Below are 16,738 nucleotides of genomic sequence, written 5' to 3'. Positions count from 1 at the left end.
TCCCCTCTAAATCTATGATCCTATGTTACTTAATACCATTGTCAGAATACTTTTCCTTATGCAAAGGTTTTTTTGTTTAAAAATCTCTAGAGACTTCCCCAATGCCTAAAAAAATAAAACACAAAGTCCTCAGCTTCGCCATCAAAACAAAACTGGATGATTAGCCACTTCTTGACCTGGTCCTATCCTTTCTTGCCTCTGCACACTTGTACAGACCATCCCCAAGTTCGGGAATGGACTCCCTCCACTTTTCTGCCTGCTGAAATATTTATCTTTCTTTAAGGCTCAGTTCAGGTAGCATTTCTTCCATGAAGCCTTTTCCGAGCTCCCCAGTTCAAATGATGCTTTCCATGACATATTCAGGAACCATGGAGGGTAGGAGCCATCCACGAGTCTTGCTGACTATGCACTATGCAATTAATAAGGTACATATATGAGAATATGTGGGGCCAAATCCCTCTAACATTTTTACTCCATTGTCCCCCATCATGTTTTCCCACAACTGGTATAAATACACAGGGGGGCTTATTAGAGGTGGTTATCTATCTTACTTGCCAATGACCTAAGAAAAATACAGGATTCAAAGGGTAATGGTCCTCTTATCCAACATTTTGGTCCCAAGGCCTAGGATGCAACTCAATGACACACTCTTAAAGCATTCCTTATTAGCCTTCAGTCTGGTGAGCTCATACTTCATAACAATGTAGAACTTAGGAAATATTTACAGTTCAATATTTCATCCTTTTTCTCTGACAGCAGCAGAAATGTGATTACCTGGTTGGTAAGAGGCCATGTGTGTGATGAATGTGTAGTTTGCCACCTACGAGGCTGAATTATACTTTGCTCTGAGCAGCCTCTCCTCCAGAAGAGAAATGGTAGAGGTATAACTATAAGATATTCCTAGTCTATAGGCAGGCTCACCTGTTGTCTCCTCTGAGCTAAAAAGAGGAATGTATAAGACCTAATTTCTCATGCTGGAAGAAGGGTTAAGGAAGGCCTGCACCCTTCTTACTGACTTGTTAAACACTTCAGGAGCCCTCTTCTGAGATTAGTACTGAAACCAATGCAACCATTTAGTATCATTGGGTATCTCCCCACAAAAGCATGATATTCATTCCCAAGCCCTGAAGAAATTCCAACTTGTTAATAGCTGAATGAAAGATTCTGCTTTAATTTGTTCTAGTAGGCTGGGCAAGAGATTACAGATGGGTCAGTATCAATCCATCGAGAAAATATCTTCAAATGCTTATCAAATATATAACAGTATGCACCTTTTCCTGAGCATCATTTAATGTAATGGCGTAACTGAGTAATGAGAAGTATATAAAGGGGTTTGTGGGGAGGAGGAGGCAAGATTAAATCATACACAGGCATAGAATTGTCCTCTGAACTTAGTGGCAGAAAATCTAGCTTCTAGTTCTAGCTATTCGTGTGTCTGTTAGAGGTTGTAATTCATTAGGTGGGAAGAGGAGAACAGTACCTCCCACATAAAAGGTCTCCATCAGTGTAGCAGATGACTCAGAAAAAGGTATGGTTGACACTAACACCTGTATCTCTACATTACTGATCCCTGCCTCCAATTACCTCCAATTTACCTGATACCTATCTTGTTTATATATGTATATATTTATTTACATGCCTCTCCAACGAGAAGGAGAGCTCCTTAAAAGCAGGGGCTGTTTTTTGCCTTCTTTGCATCTCCAGTGCTTAGCACCAGTGCCCAAAACATAGTAAATACTTAATAAATACTTGTTAACAAACTGACTGCTTCCTACTTGATACCTTTACTAGTAAGGGCTGCATTACGGTTTTGTTTTTTAAAGCTGTCTCTCCTTATTAAACAATAATTTTAAAAAAGAAAACACTCACAAGGAACATGCAAAACAAATTCCTACATTGGCAATGTCTAAAAATATTTGTCTCATTCTGATTTTAAGTCAATCATCTCTGGAAAAAGAGAGACTTCTTTGGTCCTCAGATAGTGCCTTTGTTACTATACAAATTGTCTCCCTTAGTTCTCTGCTTGATTCATTCTACATAAGTTCATAGAGTTTTTCCTTCCCAGTTTCTTCTTACCGATAATACTACTGAACAGAAAAGGGCCAAATGTTCTGAAGCACTCCATAAAAGTCACCCCCCTCCAGGGTGACATGAATTCATTTGTCACCATTCTTTGGGGTCATATGTTCAACAAGTTCTGAATTCACATAGGTATACATTCATCCATTTAGTATTTCTTTAATTCCAAAAATGATTCTGAGAGAATTTGTCAAATGCATTACAGAAATTAAAATATATTAAGAACTACAATGTTCTCTTGTTCTACCAAAAAAAAAAGAAACTGAGGCTAGGGTGGTGATCCACAGTCCCTGAGAAATCTTAGTGATCAATTGCTTCTCTCTCTAAATACTTGCCAACTGTGTCTTCCATAATCCATTCTAGAATTTTGCCAAGAATCGACACTGGGTTCACTAGCCCATGGTTTTATTCATTTCTTCTTTGAAAACCATGATATTTGCTTGTCTCTAGTCTTGTTGTCCCTCTTCTGTTATCAACCAGTTTTCAAACATCACAGAGAAGGGTTCAACAATCAAATCTGAAAGCTCTTTGACTGACTTGGAATATGGTTCACTGGAGGCAAGTGACTTGAATTGAGGAAAACTAGACCTTCTGCCATTTTATAATCTAATGATGCATCTTGGGTTTCATTTTCCTCCTAGCCCTTTGTATTTTAATTCCCTTAGTAGAGAAAACAGTTATCTAGCTCTGCTTACTGGGTCCAAGTAGAATAAGCGTAACTCCTCTTCCCTGTAACAGGCCTGTGGATAACTGAAGGATGTGCAATTTACCAAATCTTTTTTTTTCAGACTAAACATCAATTTCTTCAACTGACACAGTACAGCATGGAACCATTTCACCACTCTATTTGCACTCCTCTGTATATATTCTAGTTTGTCAACAGCCTTCCTAGGATGTGACACCCAGAGCTAAAAACAGTATTTAAGATGTGACCAGGACAGGACTCTTACCTCCCCTACTCTGGGCATTATGCCTCTGGTAATATAGCCCTAGACCATATTAGCTTTTTTTGGCTGCCATAAAACACTCAGTAAGCTTCTATTTAAACTAAAATCTCAGTTCTTTTTCTCATTAACTGCTATAGAAGCATGCCCCTGCCATTCCAAATGTCTACAGTTGATTTTTTTTTTTAGAACCCAAAGTATAGGACTTTAAATCTATCCTTACCCAGGTTTCAACTTATTAGATTGAGCCCACCATTCTAGTGCTATTTAGGTCCCTTTGGATCTTGAAGCTGCTATTTCATGTGCTAGCTCCTAGATTGGTGTCATCTAAAAACTTGATAACTGTGACATCATCTCTGCTTTCATCCAAGTCATTGATTAAAATGTAGACAATAGGGCTGAGGATATATCCCTGTGGAAATCCACTAGACACTTCTCTTAAGGTCAGCGCTAATCAATTAATCATTACTCTTTGTGCCCAGCCATTAGACAAGGTCTGAATCCATTTAATTGTACTATTATCTCTATTACTTCTCGTCTTTTCCACAAGGACAGCACGAGACACCTCTTCAAATGCTTTTCTAGAATTTAGGACTACAAGATCCTGCTTCATTCCCTTTTGTTATCTTAGCAATCATCACTTAATGAATGTCTGTTATAAGAATCCCTTTTTAGATAATCATAACCTATCATTTTAATAGAAGGTTCAAGAATTTTGTCAGGAATCAAAGTTAAGTTCACAAGGCTATAGTTCTCAGATTTCCCCTTCTTTAGAAAACTAGGACATTTTCTTTCTCTCCAATTTTGTGAAAACATCTCTTGTTCTCTAAGTTGTTTTTCAGCAATCACTGACCATGGTGTAAACAATCACATCTGCTAATTCTTTTGATACCTAGAGATGTATAGTTTGTTAGACCTGGTGTCTCAAACTCATGGAGAACAGGTACTTATTTGCTCCCTTGCCATCCCCTCACTTTTCCCAAGTTTTAATCCTTGCTTGTAATTTTCATTCCATACAATATAGTCTGAAGGCTATTTTCCCTTGTAAGGAAAATAAAACAAAATGGCCAGTTGAGTCATTAATTCTGCTTTTTTGTCATCATCTATTAATCACAGACCCATTTACTCTAAGCAGCAGATATATTCCTTCTCTAATCTTCTTGTTGCTGTCCATATAGTTTTTTTTTTTAACAAGACCTTTTTGTCACCCTCAGGATCTGTTACTGGCTTCAGTTCTTTCTGGGTCAGTTCCTGACATTGCTTTTACAGGACCATGCTATTTGTGGGCATCCTTAGGCAGCTGCCCTTGCTTCCATCTTCTCTATGTTTCTTTAAAAAAAGATCTGTTGGTCATTAAATACCTTATGCATTCCCATCAGTCTTTTTAGACAGCTTTCCTTTCTCAGTGGAATTAAGTGTTTCTCATCAGAGTGTCATTCCTGACCAGCCCTCTCGGGTTGACTTCTGTAGAATTTTCAGCTATGGTATCCTTCCTCTTCTTTCTTGAAATCTGATTTTTCAAAATCCAAGTGTCATGTGAGACTAAACTAGCCCTTTCCCTAATTAAAACTCTAAAATAAAATAGTAATTTCTTCCCAAAAGTTCATCCCAGCAACTAGTTTCTCCTTGTTGATGAGAATCATGTCCAGGATAGTAAGTCTCCTTATTGCCCTTACCGCTTTTTGAAGGACAAAATGAACATTAGGCAAGTCAAAAAGGTATCACCTTTTCTGTTTTTAGCTGGAAGAGAGCTCCAGCAAATATTTGGATAATTTAAGTCTGCCATCATTATTATACTATGCCTCGAGGCAGGTTATTTCTTTCTCTAACTCTTCATATTATTTTTTAATCTGTCCAGGTAGTAAATAGCATAGTTCCATGATGACATCACTTCTATTTCTTCTTCCATTGATCTTCACCCAAATACTGTCTACCATAATTCAAATAATCAAATAACAAAATTTTATTAGACAACACTCATAAAGAACTTAGCATAGAGCTTGGCACATAGTAGGTGCTTAATAAATGCCTATTCCTTCCTTCCTTCCTTCCTTCCTCCATGCTTCCTTCTTTTGGTTCATGGATTTCCTTCCAAGTACATGTTCCTAATATCCAATACTAAGCTACCATTCTTTTAATTTATTCTGTTTCTTTTGAATAAGGTATGCCCTCCCATAGCCATAGTCTGATCCAGACTTAATTTGGAGTTCACAGACATTGGTTCTGTGTATAGATTTCAGGGGGCCCATGAACTTGAATGGGAAAAATTACATCTTTATTTTCACTGACCTCTAACTATCCTTTAATTATATCCTTTAATTTTGAATGTTAGCAACAAAACAATATTCTAAGAAGGGGTCTAAAGGCTTTACTAGACTGTCAAAAGTTATCCATGACATGCAAAACATGAAATTAGTATGAACCTCTATCCATAGTTTCCATCCTACCAAGTCTTAGATAGCTATGAAGTAAAATTTCTCTCTTAATCCTTAGATTTCCATTTCACTGGGTTTATTACCTGTCTTTGTGCATTAGTGTGTAGACATGTGAAGCCCCAAGTTTTATTGCTATATTATTGGATATTACTTTCTGTGAATTAGTGGTCTTCTTTACAAATATTCTTCCTATATCATAGCTGTCTTTGTGGCGCCTACTAGGTAGATATATGTGGGTTATTTTTCTCTTTCCCTTCATTTTCACTTTATTTTCTTATCCCCGTTTTTCTTCCTGATTAGAATAAATTACTGCTTTTTCAGAATTCAATATTAAAAGTCTTTGCAATCATTTTAAGCAGTTTTACAGTTTTAGCACATGGGATCTTTTGTATCCTTTCTCTGAACTCTGAAGTATATTCTCCTAAAATTTACCTGATAGATCACATCCTGTGTTGACATTTTTTTCTTTATCTATCACAAACTCTAAAATGGCGTGTTTTCCTCCCACGGCTTCAATAACCATTTCTTCCTTATTAGTCAAAATCAGCTCCTGAAAAGTATTTCTTCTTATTGTTTCCTCTCTCTTTTGAAAGATGAAATTATCTACAGTTGTTTCACTTTTAGCAGAGAGAGACCCCCAACACAGCTATGCCTCCATGCTTGTTTTATGAACTGTTTCAAGAACCTTTCATCCAAATCCTCCAGCTGGCAAGGTGGACTTTAGTATAATCCCACTGCTTTATGGTTTCTGTTTCTCTTTTTTTTGATACTTACCCAAATGCTCTGCTCTCTCTCTCATACTTTTCAGCTCTGATTTGTGAATTTCCACACCTGCGGCTAACCTCTTGCTCTACAATGCCTTGCCTTCTAATAATGATGATAAGAATAATAGCTAGCATTTATATACTGCTTTAAGGTTTGCAGAGAGCCTTACAAACATTATTTCCTTTGATCCTTACAGCAACCCTGGGAAGTAGATGCTATTTCCTATCTTACAGATGAGGAAATTAAGGCAGGATGAGATTAAGTGATTTTTCCAGCGTCACAAAGCATAGAAGTGTCTATGATTCTGGATTTTAACTCAGCTCTTCTTGATTCCAGGTCTAACACTCTATTTATCCACTATGCCACTTAATTGCTTCTAATCTGCCTTCTACTTTATCTGTTATTCTTGAATAAGTTATGAGTTACGTTCCACCAAGTCTAAACCTCAGGAGAACAGACTATGAGCTCCTTGAGATCAGGGACTGGTTGTTGTTGTTGTTTTTTTTTTTTTTGGCCTTTTTTGTATCCTCAGCACTTAGCATAGGGCCTGGCATAAAGAAGACCCTTAATAAATACTTGTTGCCTTAACTTGATTGTACTTGATAAGGAAATGAAGTTTTCCGCAGCTCTATTACAACAGGGGGATATATTAGCAAACACTAACTTTTTACCTTAGCTTACTTAGCTCTTACAGGAAAATGACCATTTAGCAACTGAAAATTTCATAGGCTGGACCATGACTGCTTTCCTGTATAATGAATATAACCGGCTCAGAGATCAAGATAAAGAGGGCTAATCCATAGATTTTGCATAATGAAGCTTCAACCATCAGTAAAGTTTTCTGGTCAGCCATGGTTCTTGGTTCAAGGAAGCCTACTTGTAGATTTCTGCCCTGAGGAGTTCCAATCATACAAAGCCAAGGTAGCCTTTGCAGCCTTATGGGTAGTGGGGGCCTCTGCAGGATGAGTCCTGCTAAGCCATATCAAAACAAAAGACTTGACCTTTAGTCTTTTTTCCAAAGCTCTCATGAGACATGGACCAAATTTTAGGCTAAGCTGTCATTTGGCAGCCATGGGTCACCTAACTAATGCTAATGGGAAAGTGGGATAATATATGTAAATGAACTAAAATAAATCTCAATAAATAATATTTTAGTAAATAAAACTCCAACTTCTCTCTAGTTGTTCAAAGTCCTTTTTTCTCTTAACCTTCAGCAGAGTTTCTAACAAGCAGCAAAATTAGCTGGTTTGAATTTTACTCTCTTTCCCCCCTTTTCCCATCCTCCAGGGGAAATACTAACAAATACTATGTGGTCACATTGTTGTTGTTTAGTTGTTTTTCAGTTGTGTCTGACTCTTTGTGACCCTTTTGGGGGTTTTCTTGTCAGAGACATTGGAGTGGTTGGCCATTTCCTTCTCTAGCTCATTTTACAAATGAGGAAACTGAAGCAAATAGGGTTAAGTGACTTGCCCAGGGTCACAAAACTAATAAGTGTCTGAGGCCGGATTTGAACCCAAGAAGAGGATTCTTCCTGATTCCAAACCCAGTGCTCTATCCACTGTGACACCTAACTGCCCCTACAAACTTACACATGCATAAACACACATATACATATTTATATATGTGTGAGCACATATGTATACATAAATATATACCCATGTATTTGTGTATGTATACATATGTGTAGATAAATACATAGTATACAGAGTCTATACATATATGTATAGGGACAAGTAGGTAGGATGGGGCAGCTAGGTGGCACAGTGGATAGAGTGCCAGACTTGGAATCAGGAAGACTAATCTTCCTGAGTTCAAATCTGGTCTCAGATACTTCCTAGCTGTGTGATCCTGGACCAGTCACTTATCCCAGTTTGCCTCAGTTTCCTTATCTGTAAAATGAGCTGTAAAAGGAAATGGCAAACCACTCCAATATCTCTGCCAACAAAACCCCAAATGGGGTGACAAAGAGTCAGACCTGACTGAAATGACTAAACGACAAAAACAGCAGTAGATAGATAGAGAGATAGAGAGATAGATAGAGTAACCATGGGCTCTGTAATGACTGTACTATATATTAGAACCTCCTTTCTTTACAGGGGAGAGCAGGACAAAGGAGTTACACAAAAACCGGCCAATTAGAAGGATTTCTGAGGTTTAGAGCTGCTTGACATGCCAGCGATCCTTTGTGATCCTAGGTGAATACGGAGATGTCTGTAGCTGCCAGAACCACAGAACCAGCCTTGATCAATTCAAGGGCAACCTTGAGCAGATGCCACAGACTCAAGACCTTTCTCAGGGATTTCTAATCATCCTGCTGCCTGGCTTATTGTGTTTACAGATGTCTTTTCCCTTAAAGCGTGCCCCACTCCCTTCCTGCTAGAAAGCCTCTAGAAACTACAATATCTCACCTTTGTTCACAATAGATAGACAGACAGACAGACAGATAGACAGATAGATAGGCAGGTAGAGTCAGCTTTATTTACAAATACCAGTGATGTGCTTGGCCTAGTAAAAGGTGCTGAATTAGGAATTCTAGCAATCTCCCTTCCATAGATACTTTACTTAAATCAGGATGGACAAACGACCAGCAGTTTCAACACACACACACACACACACACACACACACACACACACACACACACCCAGGGGTCCAGTGAAGGGCACTAATATCCAAAGGACGTCCTGCAACTGATTAATTACTAAACAACTGAATATAAGCAATAATCTGGGTGGTAGGTATAAGATCACCAGTCTTGAATGGAATTCATTCACACATTTAAAGAAACAGTTTTTTATTAACCCTTGATGCTACTAGAAATGCTTTGATATTCCTATGCTGTATTAAAAAAGTTGGGGGAATATTATATGTTTCCCTCTGTCAAAGCTTTCCCTTAGGGATCAGCTCAGTCCTGTTTTGCGTGTGTATGTCTTGTCTTCCCACCCACTGGGCACAGAATGAGCTTTCATGTAGATTGGTTTTATATACAGCCTGGCACAATTATGAGGTCTACAAAGGAAAATAATAGTATTTATTTTAAAAGAAATTATTACTACAAAATGATCCAATAATGATTATTTAGAGCTGCTACCTCAAGTTCCAGCTCAAATTCCCAAGAAGGCAGGAATGAATGGGTAACAAATCACTGGCTAATCTCTCATGCACACCTTCAGCACTTACCAATACATCTTTAAGGAAGCAGGCTAAAAAGAAAAAAAAAATTGGGTTTGTCACCAGCAAACCACTTCAAATGCATGCCCTACTTCATATTAATCTAAGCTTGAAGGACCAGCTATATGAATCTAAACCCTTGGACAGCAGTACATCAACTGAAAGTCTATTAGTGTTTGATGAATGTTCACAACTTTTCAGTGTCTGGAAAGAATAAACCCCAGGCCTGCTCAGGGGGAGCATCAGCCTATGTGGCTTGAAGTGTGATTCTACCAGAGCAGACACCAAATCTAAAATCAAAGGAGGTGCTCTTGGAAGAGCAAGGGATGAGGATGGGAGGAAAGTGAGCTGCAAAAATGACTTCTCTGCTCCCCGTTCCAAACCCTGGGATGTACCTTGACTTCCATAGCTGGTATCCATACCAGAGCTATCCCATGATTCAACAGCACTGTCCACGCTGGGTGCTGTACCGCAGTAAATGTCGGAGTGTTTGCCTGGTTTCTGTGGAGTAGATGTTTCATCCTCTACATCACTCAGCTCACTTAAATGACTGGGAACGGGGAATTTCTTGGGACTTGATGCTGAATGGACTTCAAAGACAGGAAATTAATTTAAGCTTCACAGCAAGGTTAAAGGAAAAAAAAAGTTACTCAATTCTCCCTTGGCTAAGAACAAAAGACTGGAAAGTCATTTCTCGAAAAGTATACACACAAATGCACGCTTGGACATTCTTATTGAGGGGAAGAAACACAGGGGTAATCATCAGCTGTTTGAGGAACAGCACCATAGTTCTAGTTACACTCACCATCTGTCTGCTTCTTAATTTTCAAGGTGACAGTCTCTCCTGCCATCTGTAACAAATGGATGGCTTCACTCAAAGGTTTTCCCTTCAAGCTACTGCTGTTGATGGCTAGGATTCGATCGCCAATGTGGATTGCACCAGTTCTGAAACAACAAATAAAACTTATTGGAAAGGTAAATATAGCTCCAGCTCTTTTCCCTATAGCAATTCTTTGACATACTTCACAGAATCATGAAAAACACAGGGCTGGAAAAGAACCCTAGGGGGTCTGCTCATCTATTCTCTTCCAAGGCAATTGTTAAGAGAAAATTGCTTCTACTGGGCACCTCTTTTCGGTTTCTAGCACTCAAAGAAAATTAGAGAAAGAATTTTTAACTATCCAGAATTGTAAGACTTTTAAATCCCAAGGAGACAAAAAAAATTTTTTTAAAGGCTAAGGAAACAAATAATAAATCAACAAATGAGTAAAGCAACATTTACCTAATGATGTAACTTTTCTCTAAGGATTTCAAATGTTTTGTAAAGAATTTTATAAACCATTCCTGTTCTTCAGAAGTAAGCTGTTGGATAGCTATTGATGGGAAGTCTTACTCCAGGACACATACACAGAACCACTCTTATAAAGGTTCTTGGGTTCATGATTTCCAGAATTTCATACTCAACCACATCATGCAATTCTGTGAACGTTTATTAAGTGCCTATCATGAGTTGGGGCACTATGCTAAGTGCTGGGGACACAAACTGAGGTAAAAGTCCCTGCCCTCAAAGAGCATACAATCTAATGGGGGGAAGCAACATGCAAATATACACAAAGCAAGCTATATACAGGATAGAGAGGAGATAATTAAAAGAGGGAAAACACTGGAATTAAGAGGGGTTAAGGGGGCAGCTAGGTGGTGCAGTAGATAGAGCACTGGCCCTGGAGTCTGGAGAACCTGAGTTCAAATCCAGCCTCAGACACTTACTAGCTGTGTGACCTTGGGCAAGTCACTTAATCTTGACTGCATTATAAAAACATGAGCAGCTATCCCCTCATGCCAAATAGCAAAATGAATGAAATCGAGTTTTAATTTCAACTCACTAAACATAAAATTATAACCTGTCCTGTACGGCCGCATAACAGAATTGTATTAATATGCACATGTACTCTCTCTCAAAAAAAAAAGAAGATTAAGGAAGGCTTTCCGTAGAAAGTAAGATTTTAATTGGGATTTAAAGGAAGCCTGGAAGGTCAGTAGTCAGAGTAGAGGAAGAAGACTGTTCCAGGCACGGAACAAGCAGAGAAAATGCTCAGAGTTGAGAGATGGAGTGTTCAGAGCTAGAATTTTGAGTCTAGGTAAGGTACTACTTATATAATCATATAGTGTTCTTTTTTGAGGCTGCCTCCTTCATGGGTCACAACCCAATTCTGCATTGATCACTGAAAAGGTTGTGAAGGCAGTTTAGTTTCTAAAAATATCCAATCTTTTTTTACAGTTACTATATAGGAAAGCTGACTCAAATCACCTGAAGGTTAAGAGCTATAACATTCAAAACTCACCATGAAAAATAATTTTTCATATCTGAAAGATTAGTTGACTATTTCCCAAGGATAGTGATAATTTTAAATGTATAAAAGAGAGAAGGATAAGGACTGGACCCTGTGATTTCACTGGTATAGGGAACTCTCTGGTGAGGAAAGACTATAGAGTATATGAAAAGGCTAATATTGTGTTTGAGAGAGTACATGTGTGTATTAATACAATTCCGTTACGTGACCATACAGTACAATTTACAATTTTATGTTTGGTGAGTTGAAATAAAAACTTGATTTCATTCATTTTGTTATTTGGCATGAGGGGATAGCTGCTCACATTTTTATAATGCTTTAAGATTTGCAAAAAACTTGTTATACATAAAGGAAAGAAATAAGCATTTATGTAGCACCTACTATGTGCCAGGCATTGTGCTAAATGCTTTGTAAATATATCATTTGAACCTCATAACTAATAAATAGGCACTATTGGCATTATTACCTCCATTTCACAGTGGAGGAGAAGGAAGAGAATAAGGATTTGTATAGTGCCTACTATTCACCAGGAACTGTGCTTAGGGCTTTACAAATATTACCTCAGTTGATCCTAACAACAATCCATTGAGGTAGGTCCCCAACTTACAGATGAGGAAATGGAGGCTCAGCAAAGTTAAATGACTTGCCTTTAGTTACACAGCTAGGAAGTGTGAGAGGTAGGATTGGATCCCAGGTCTTTCTGACATCAAGTCCAGCATTCTATCCACTATGGCTGGCTGGGCTGGAAATTTGGACATGTTATATGGAGGGAAAAAAAAAGAGGTGTTTTTTTGGGTTTTTTTTTTTTTTGCATTTGTCTGCAGAGTAGTATTAGTGTTGGTCTGTAACACGCTATCCATGTTGCCCAACATTGTGTATATAGTGGCACACCTTAGTTGCCAATATCTACTTTTAGACATGTTAGCTTATCAGACAGCCACATACATTTTTTCTACTTCTGAATGACTGGAAAAGAGGCACATATAGAATACAGGATGTGGAGTCAATCAATCAATCAATAAACAATTATCAAGCACCTACTATGTACCAGTCTCTGTGCTAAGCACTGAGAACAAGAAGAGGCAAAACTAAATAGGTTCTGGGGGCAGATAGGTGGTGCAACAGATAGAGCACTGGCCCTGGAGTTAGGAGGATCTGAGTTCAAATGTGACCTCAGACCAAACACTTGACACTTATTAGCTGTGTGAGCCTGCGCAAATCACTTAACCCCATTGCCTAAAAAAAAAACAACAAAAACCAAAAACTAGATTCTGCACTTGAGGGTTTATCTACAATTCATCTTTAATAATATGATGGCTTCACAATCAATGCAGTCTAGACTCCTACAGCAACTCCCTGGTCCCTAAGAGGTCAGTGGATGATTTTTTAAAAGCCCTTCAATTTTAATACTATTAAGTAAAACTCAATTGGAAATGCAAACCTTCTGGGGCTGGGGGATAGAAGGAAAGAAACCACAGGATACATTCTTGAGCAAGTAAGAAAAGATTTCTATATTGTTCTCCTCCATTAATTTAGTATTGGTGTCTGGGAGCCTTAAAACATTTCTTCACGAGGCCACCCTTAGTAAGTAGGCAGAAAAGGATTAGGATTTGAGAGCTAGAAGTGCTCTTGGAAATCATCTCTTGCCATATTCTCATTTTAGAGATGGGGAAATGGAAACACAATGGGGCAAAGCAGCTCCCTGAAAGTCAAACAGATGAATTAGGAGGGAGGAAAATCTAGATGACAAATTGGGAGGATATCTGAGCCCATGGAATATCTGAGCTCTTTCTATATACAAATCATAATTCCCAACCTTGGAAATCTCTAAGAATTCAGTTCTCTGAAACTGTCTTTTTCACAGTTTCTTATGGCTCAATCATATTCCTTTATATTTACATACTATAATTTGTTCAGCTGTTCCTGGATAAGGCCAGTGTAGAAATCTGTTTTACTTCACTTTTTACACACACACACACACACACACACACACACACACACACACACACATGTATATATGTACACACATATATACAGATATACACACATATATGTATGTATATATGTATATATGTGTGTATATACATATACCTAAATTTTATTTTTCAAAGGAGTGGGGGAAACAGAGGAAAGAGAAGGGAGATTGATTTAAAAATAAATTCAGCTCTCTCCATGTGTCAAAGGGATGACAACAACAAATGCTAGTATTTTTTAACAGTGCTTTCAGATTTGCCAACCACCTGACATGTCATTTAATTTGATCCTCAACAACTCTGTGACATGGATACTATTATTATCCCCATTTTACAGATGAAGAAACTGAGACACAGAAGAGTAAGTGGCCTGCCCAGTGTTGCAGAGCTAGTAAGTATCTGAAGCAGAATTAGAACTCTCATATAGCCTAATCTGTTTGTGTATTCTTGGACAGCCCTAAGGGCTCATGTCAGCCCTCAAGGACCTCCTCAAGGACTCCTTGCATAAAGAATGTTAAGTCTAGTTAAGAACTTTGGAATCCGCCCCACACTATGCCTTAACACTGCACACCTGGGGATCTGAGAGCCTCAGTGGCTAATGAACCAAGGGGGAAACAGCAGGACACTGGGCTGTCACCAGCTAGCAGTGTTTCTTCGGATAAACCTCTTAATCAACCTGAAGTTTTGCTTCCTCTTCTGTCAACCTGACACGACAGAAATCTTCCTTCAAAGGGCTGTGAGAAATACAGCTAAATTATTCATCAATGTAGATTGTAAACTTCCAAAGGGACACATCAACCCCAGGTAGTAGCATCTTTCTCTGTGATGTTCCTCAATGTCAACCTGGGCCACAGAAAGCTCTAAAGCCTTTGCTGAGCCCCTCAACAGCCAGGGCACCCCCTCTCAAACTACCTTGTATTTAACTACCTTGCATTTTTATTCTATCTACAATTCTATCTATATCTATCTATCTATATATACTATCTATATATACTTATATACCTATATATACACACACATATATACTATCTATATATACTTATATATCTATACACACACATACATGTACTATCTATATATACTTATATACCTATAGACACACATACACATAGGTACTATCTATATATACACTTATATATCTATAGACACACGTATATGTACTATCTATATATACTTATATATCTATAGACACACACATACATATATACTACCTATATATATCTATAGACATACACATATATACTATTTATATATGCTTATGTATCTATACACACATACATATATGTACTATCTATATATATACTTATATATCTACAGACATACACATACATATATACACATATATCTATAGACACACATATATATACTATCTAGATATGCTTATGTAGCTATACACACATACATATCTATACATATATACTATATATATACTATCTACATATGCTTATCTATATATATACACTATCTATATATGCTTATGTATCTATACACACATACATATATACTATCTATATATATTTATATATCTATAGACACATACATATATGTACTATCTATATATACTTATATATCTATACACACATATATGTACTATCTATATATACTTATATATCTATACACACATACATGTATACATACTATCTATCTATATTTATATATCTATACACACACACACACACATATATACATGTTATCTCCACCATCAGAATAATAATGATAATAATGACAACAATAGCTAACACTTGTATAACACTTTATTATGTGCTAGCCACATAAGCATTTTACAATTATTATCTCATTTGACCCTCACAACAACCCTGGGACGTAGGTGCTATTACTATCATTCCCATTTTACAGCTGAGGCAGACAGAGGTTAAGTGACTTGCGCAGGATCACACAGCTAGCAAATGTCTGAAGCTGGATTGGACCTCATGTCTTCCTGACTCCAGGCCTAGAGGTCTCTGCACATGGTGCCATCTAGCTGCCTGAATGTAAGCTACTCACAAGCAAAGATTGGTGCATCTATTATATTTGTATCCCCAGTGCCTAGTACCATCCCCGGCTCACAGGAGGTGCTTAATAAATACTTGTTGATTGATACTGAAATGTTGAGATCGGTCCTTACTGGAGGTATAAGTAATCTAACTGCTGGAAGAAATAGCTTCTTCAAACTTTACCTTTCTGCTAATCCTCCTTTAGTGAGGCTGGAGATAATGATGGGATCAAAAGGCTCCTCTGTTCCCGAAATCGTGATGCCAAGGGGGCCTCCATAGCGCTTGAGCTCCACAGTGTAAATAATGGCTCCAGAGCTCTCTTGTTCATCTGAAAGAAAAGCAGAGAGGGTAAGACTGAAAGGCTGTGGTTGGTTCTGAAAAAAGCAAGAATGTGTGTGTGTGTGTGTGTGTGTGTGTGGATGTGTGGATGTGTCTAAATAGGTATGTGCATATGTGTATATTTGTGTCTACACAAGTATCAATATGTGTCTATATGTATGTCTATACGTACATGTGTCTACATGAGTGTCTATATGTGTGTCTATTTCAGGGGTGTAACCTACGGCCTTGAGGCCACATGTGGCCTTCTAACTCCTCAGGTGTGGCCCTTTGATAGAATCCAAACTTCATAGAACTTGAGGCCCACATGTGGCCTCAAGGCCACAGGTTCCCCACCCCTGGTCTATATAGCATGTATGGATGTATTATATGTGTGTATATGTCAATTAGACATGCATACATATATCTGTGTCTACACATGTGTATAAGTGTGTATGTATATATGTGTCTATACAAGCGCATATACTAGTATACACTAGTATGTATAGATATAGGTGCATATGTGTGTCAATGTGTATCTATATGTATACATACATATGTGTCTATATAAGTGTCTATGTGTGTCCACATACTATGTATAAAGGTGTTGTATTTGTATACGTGTATCTATGTACATATTTGTGTTTATAAGGTGTCAATATATATATGTGTGTCTATATAAGTGTATAAATGTGCATGTATATATGTAT

General features: G+C 37.8%; 1 protein-coding gene across 4 annotated transcripts in view; it reads right to left on the bottom strand.

The window, feature by feature from the left end:
* Positions 1-16,738, bottom strand: part of GRIP1 (glutamate receptor interacting protein 1) — a 790,436-nt gene that overhangs the window by 42,877 nt on the left and 730,821 nt on the right. For all 4 annotated transcript variants that reach the window (XM_027854162.1, XM_027854159.1, XM_027854160.1 and 1 more), the window contains 3 exons: positions 15,894-16,038; positions 10,198-10,337; positions 9,788-9,982 (listed from right to left, as the gene is read on the bottom strand). In XM_027854162.1, the coding sequence (XP_027709963.1) occupies positions 9,788-9,982; positions 10,198-10,337; positions 15,894-16,038 (480 nt within the window). The remainder of the gene's footprint in view (positions 1-9,787; positions 9,983-10,197; positions 10,338-15,893; positions 16,039-16,738) is intronic.

Source organism: Vombatus ursinus, unplaced genomic scaffold, assembly GCF_900497805.2.
Source record: "Vombatus ursinus unplaced genomic scaffold, bare-nosed wombat genome assembly UNPS02010320.1, whole genome shotgun sequence".
In the NCBI taxonomy this organism is placed as follows: Eukaryota; Metazoa; Chordata; class Mammalia; order Diprotodontia; family Vombatidae; genus Vombatus; species Vombatus ursinus.
This window is presented reverse-complemented; position numbering and strand designations above follow the sequence as displayed.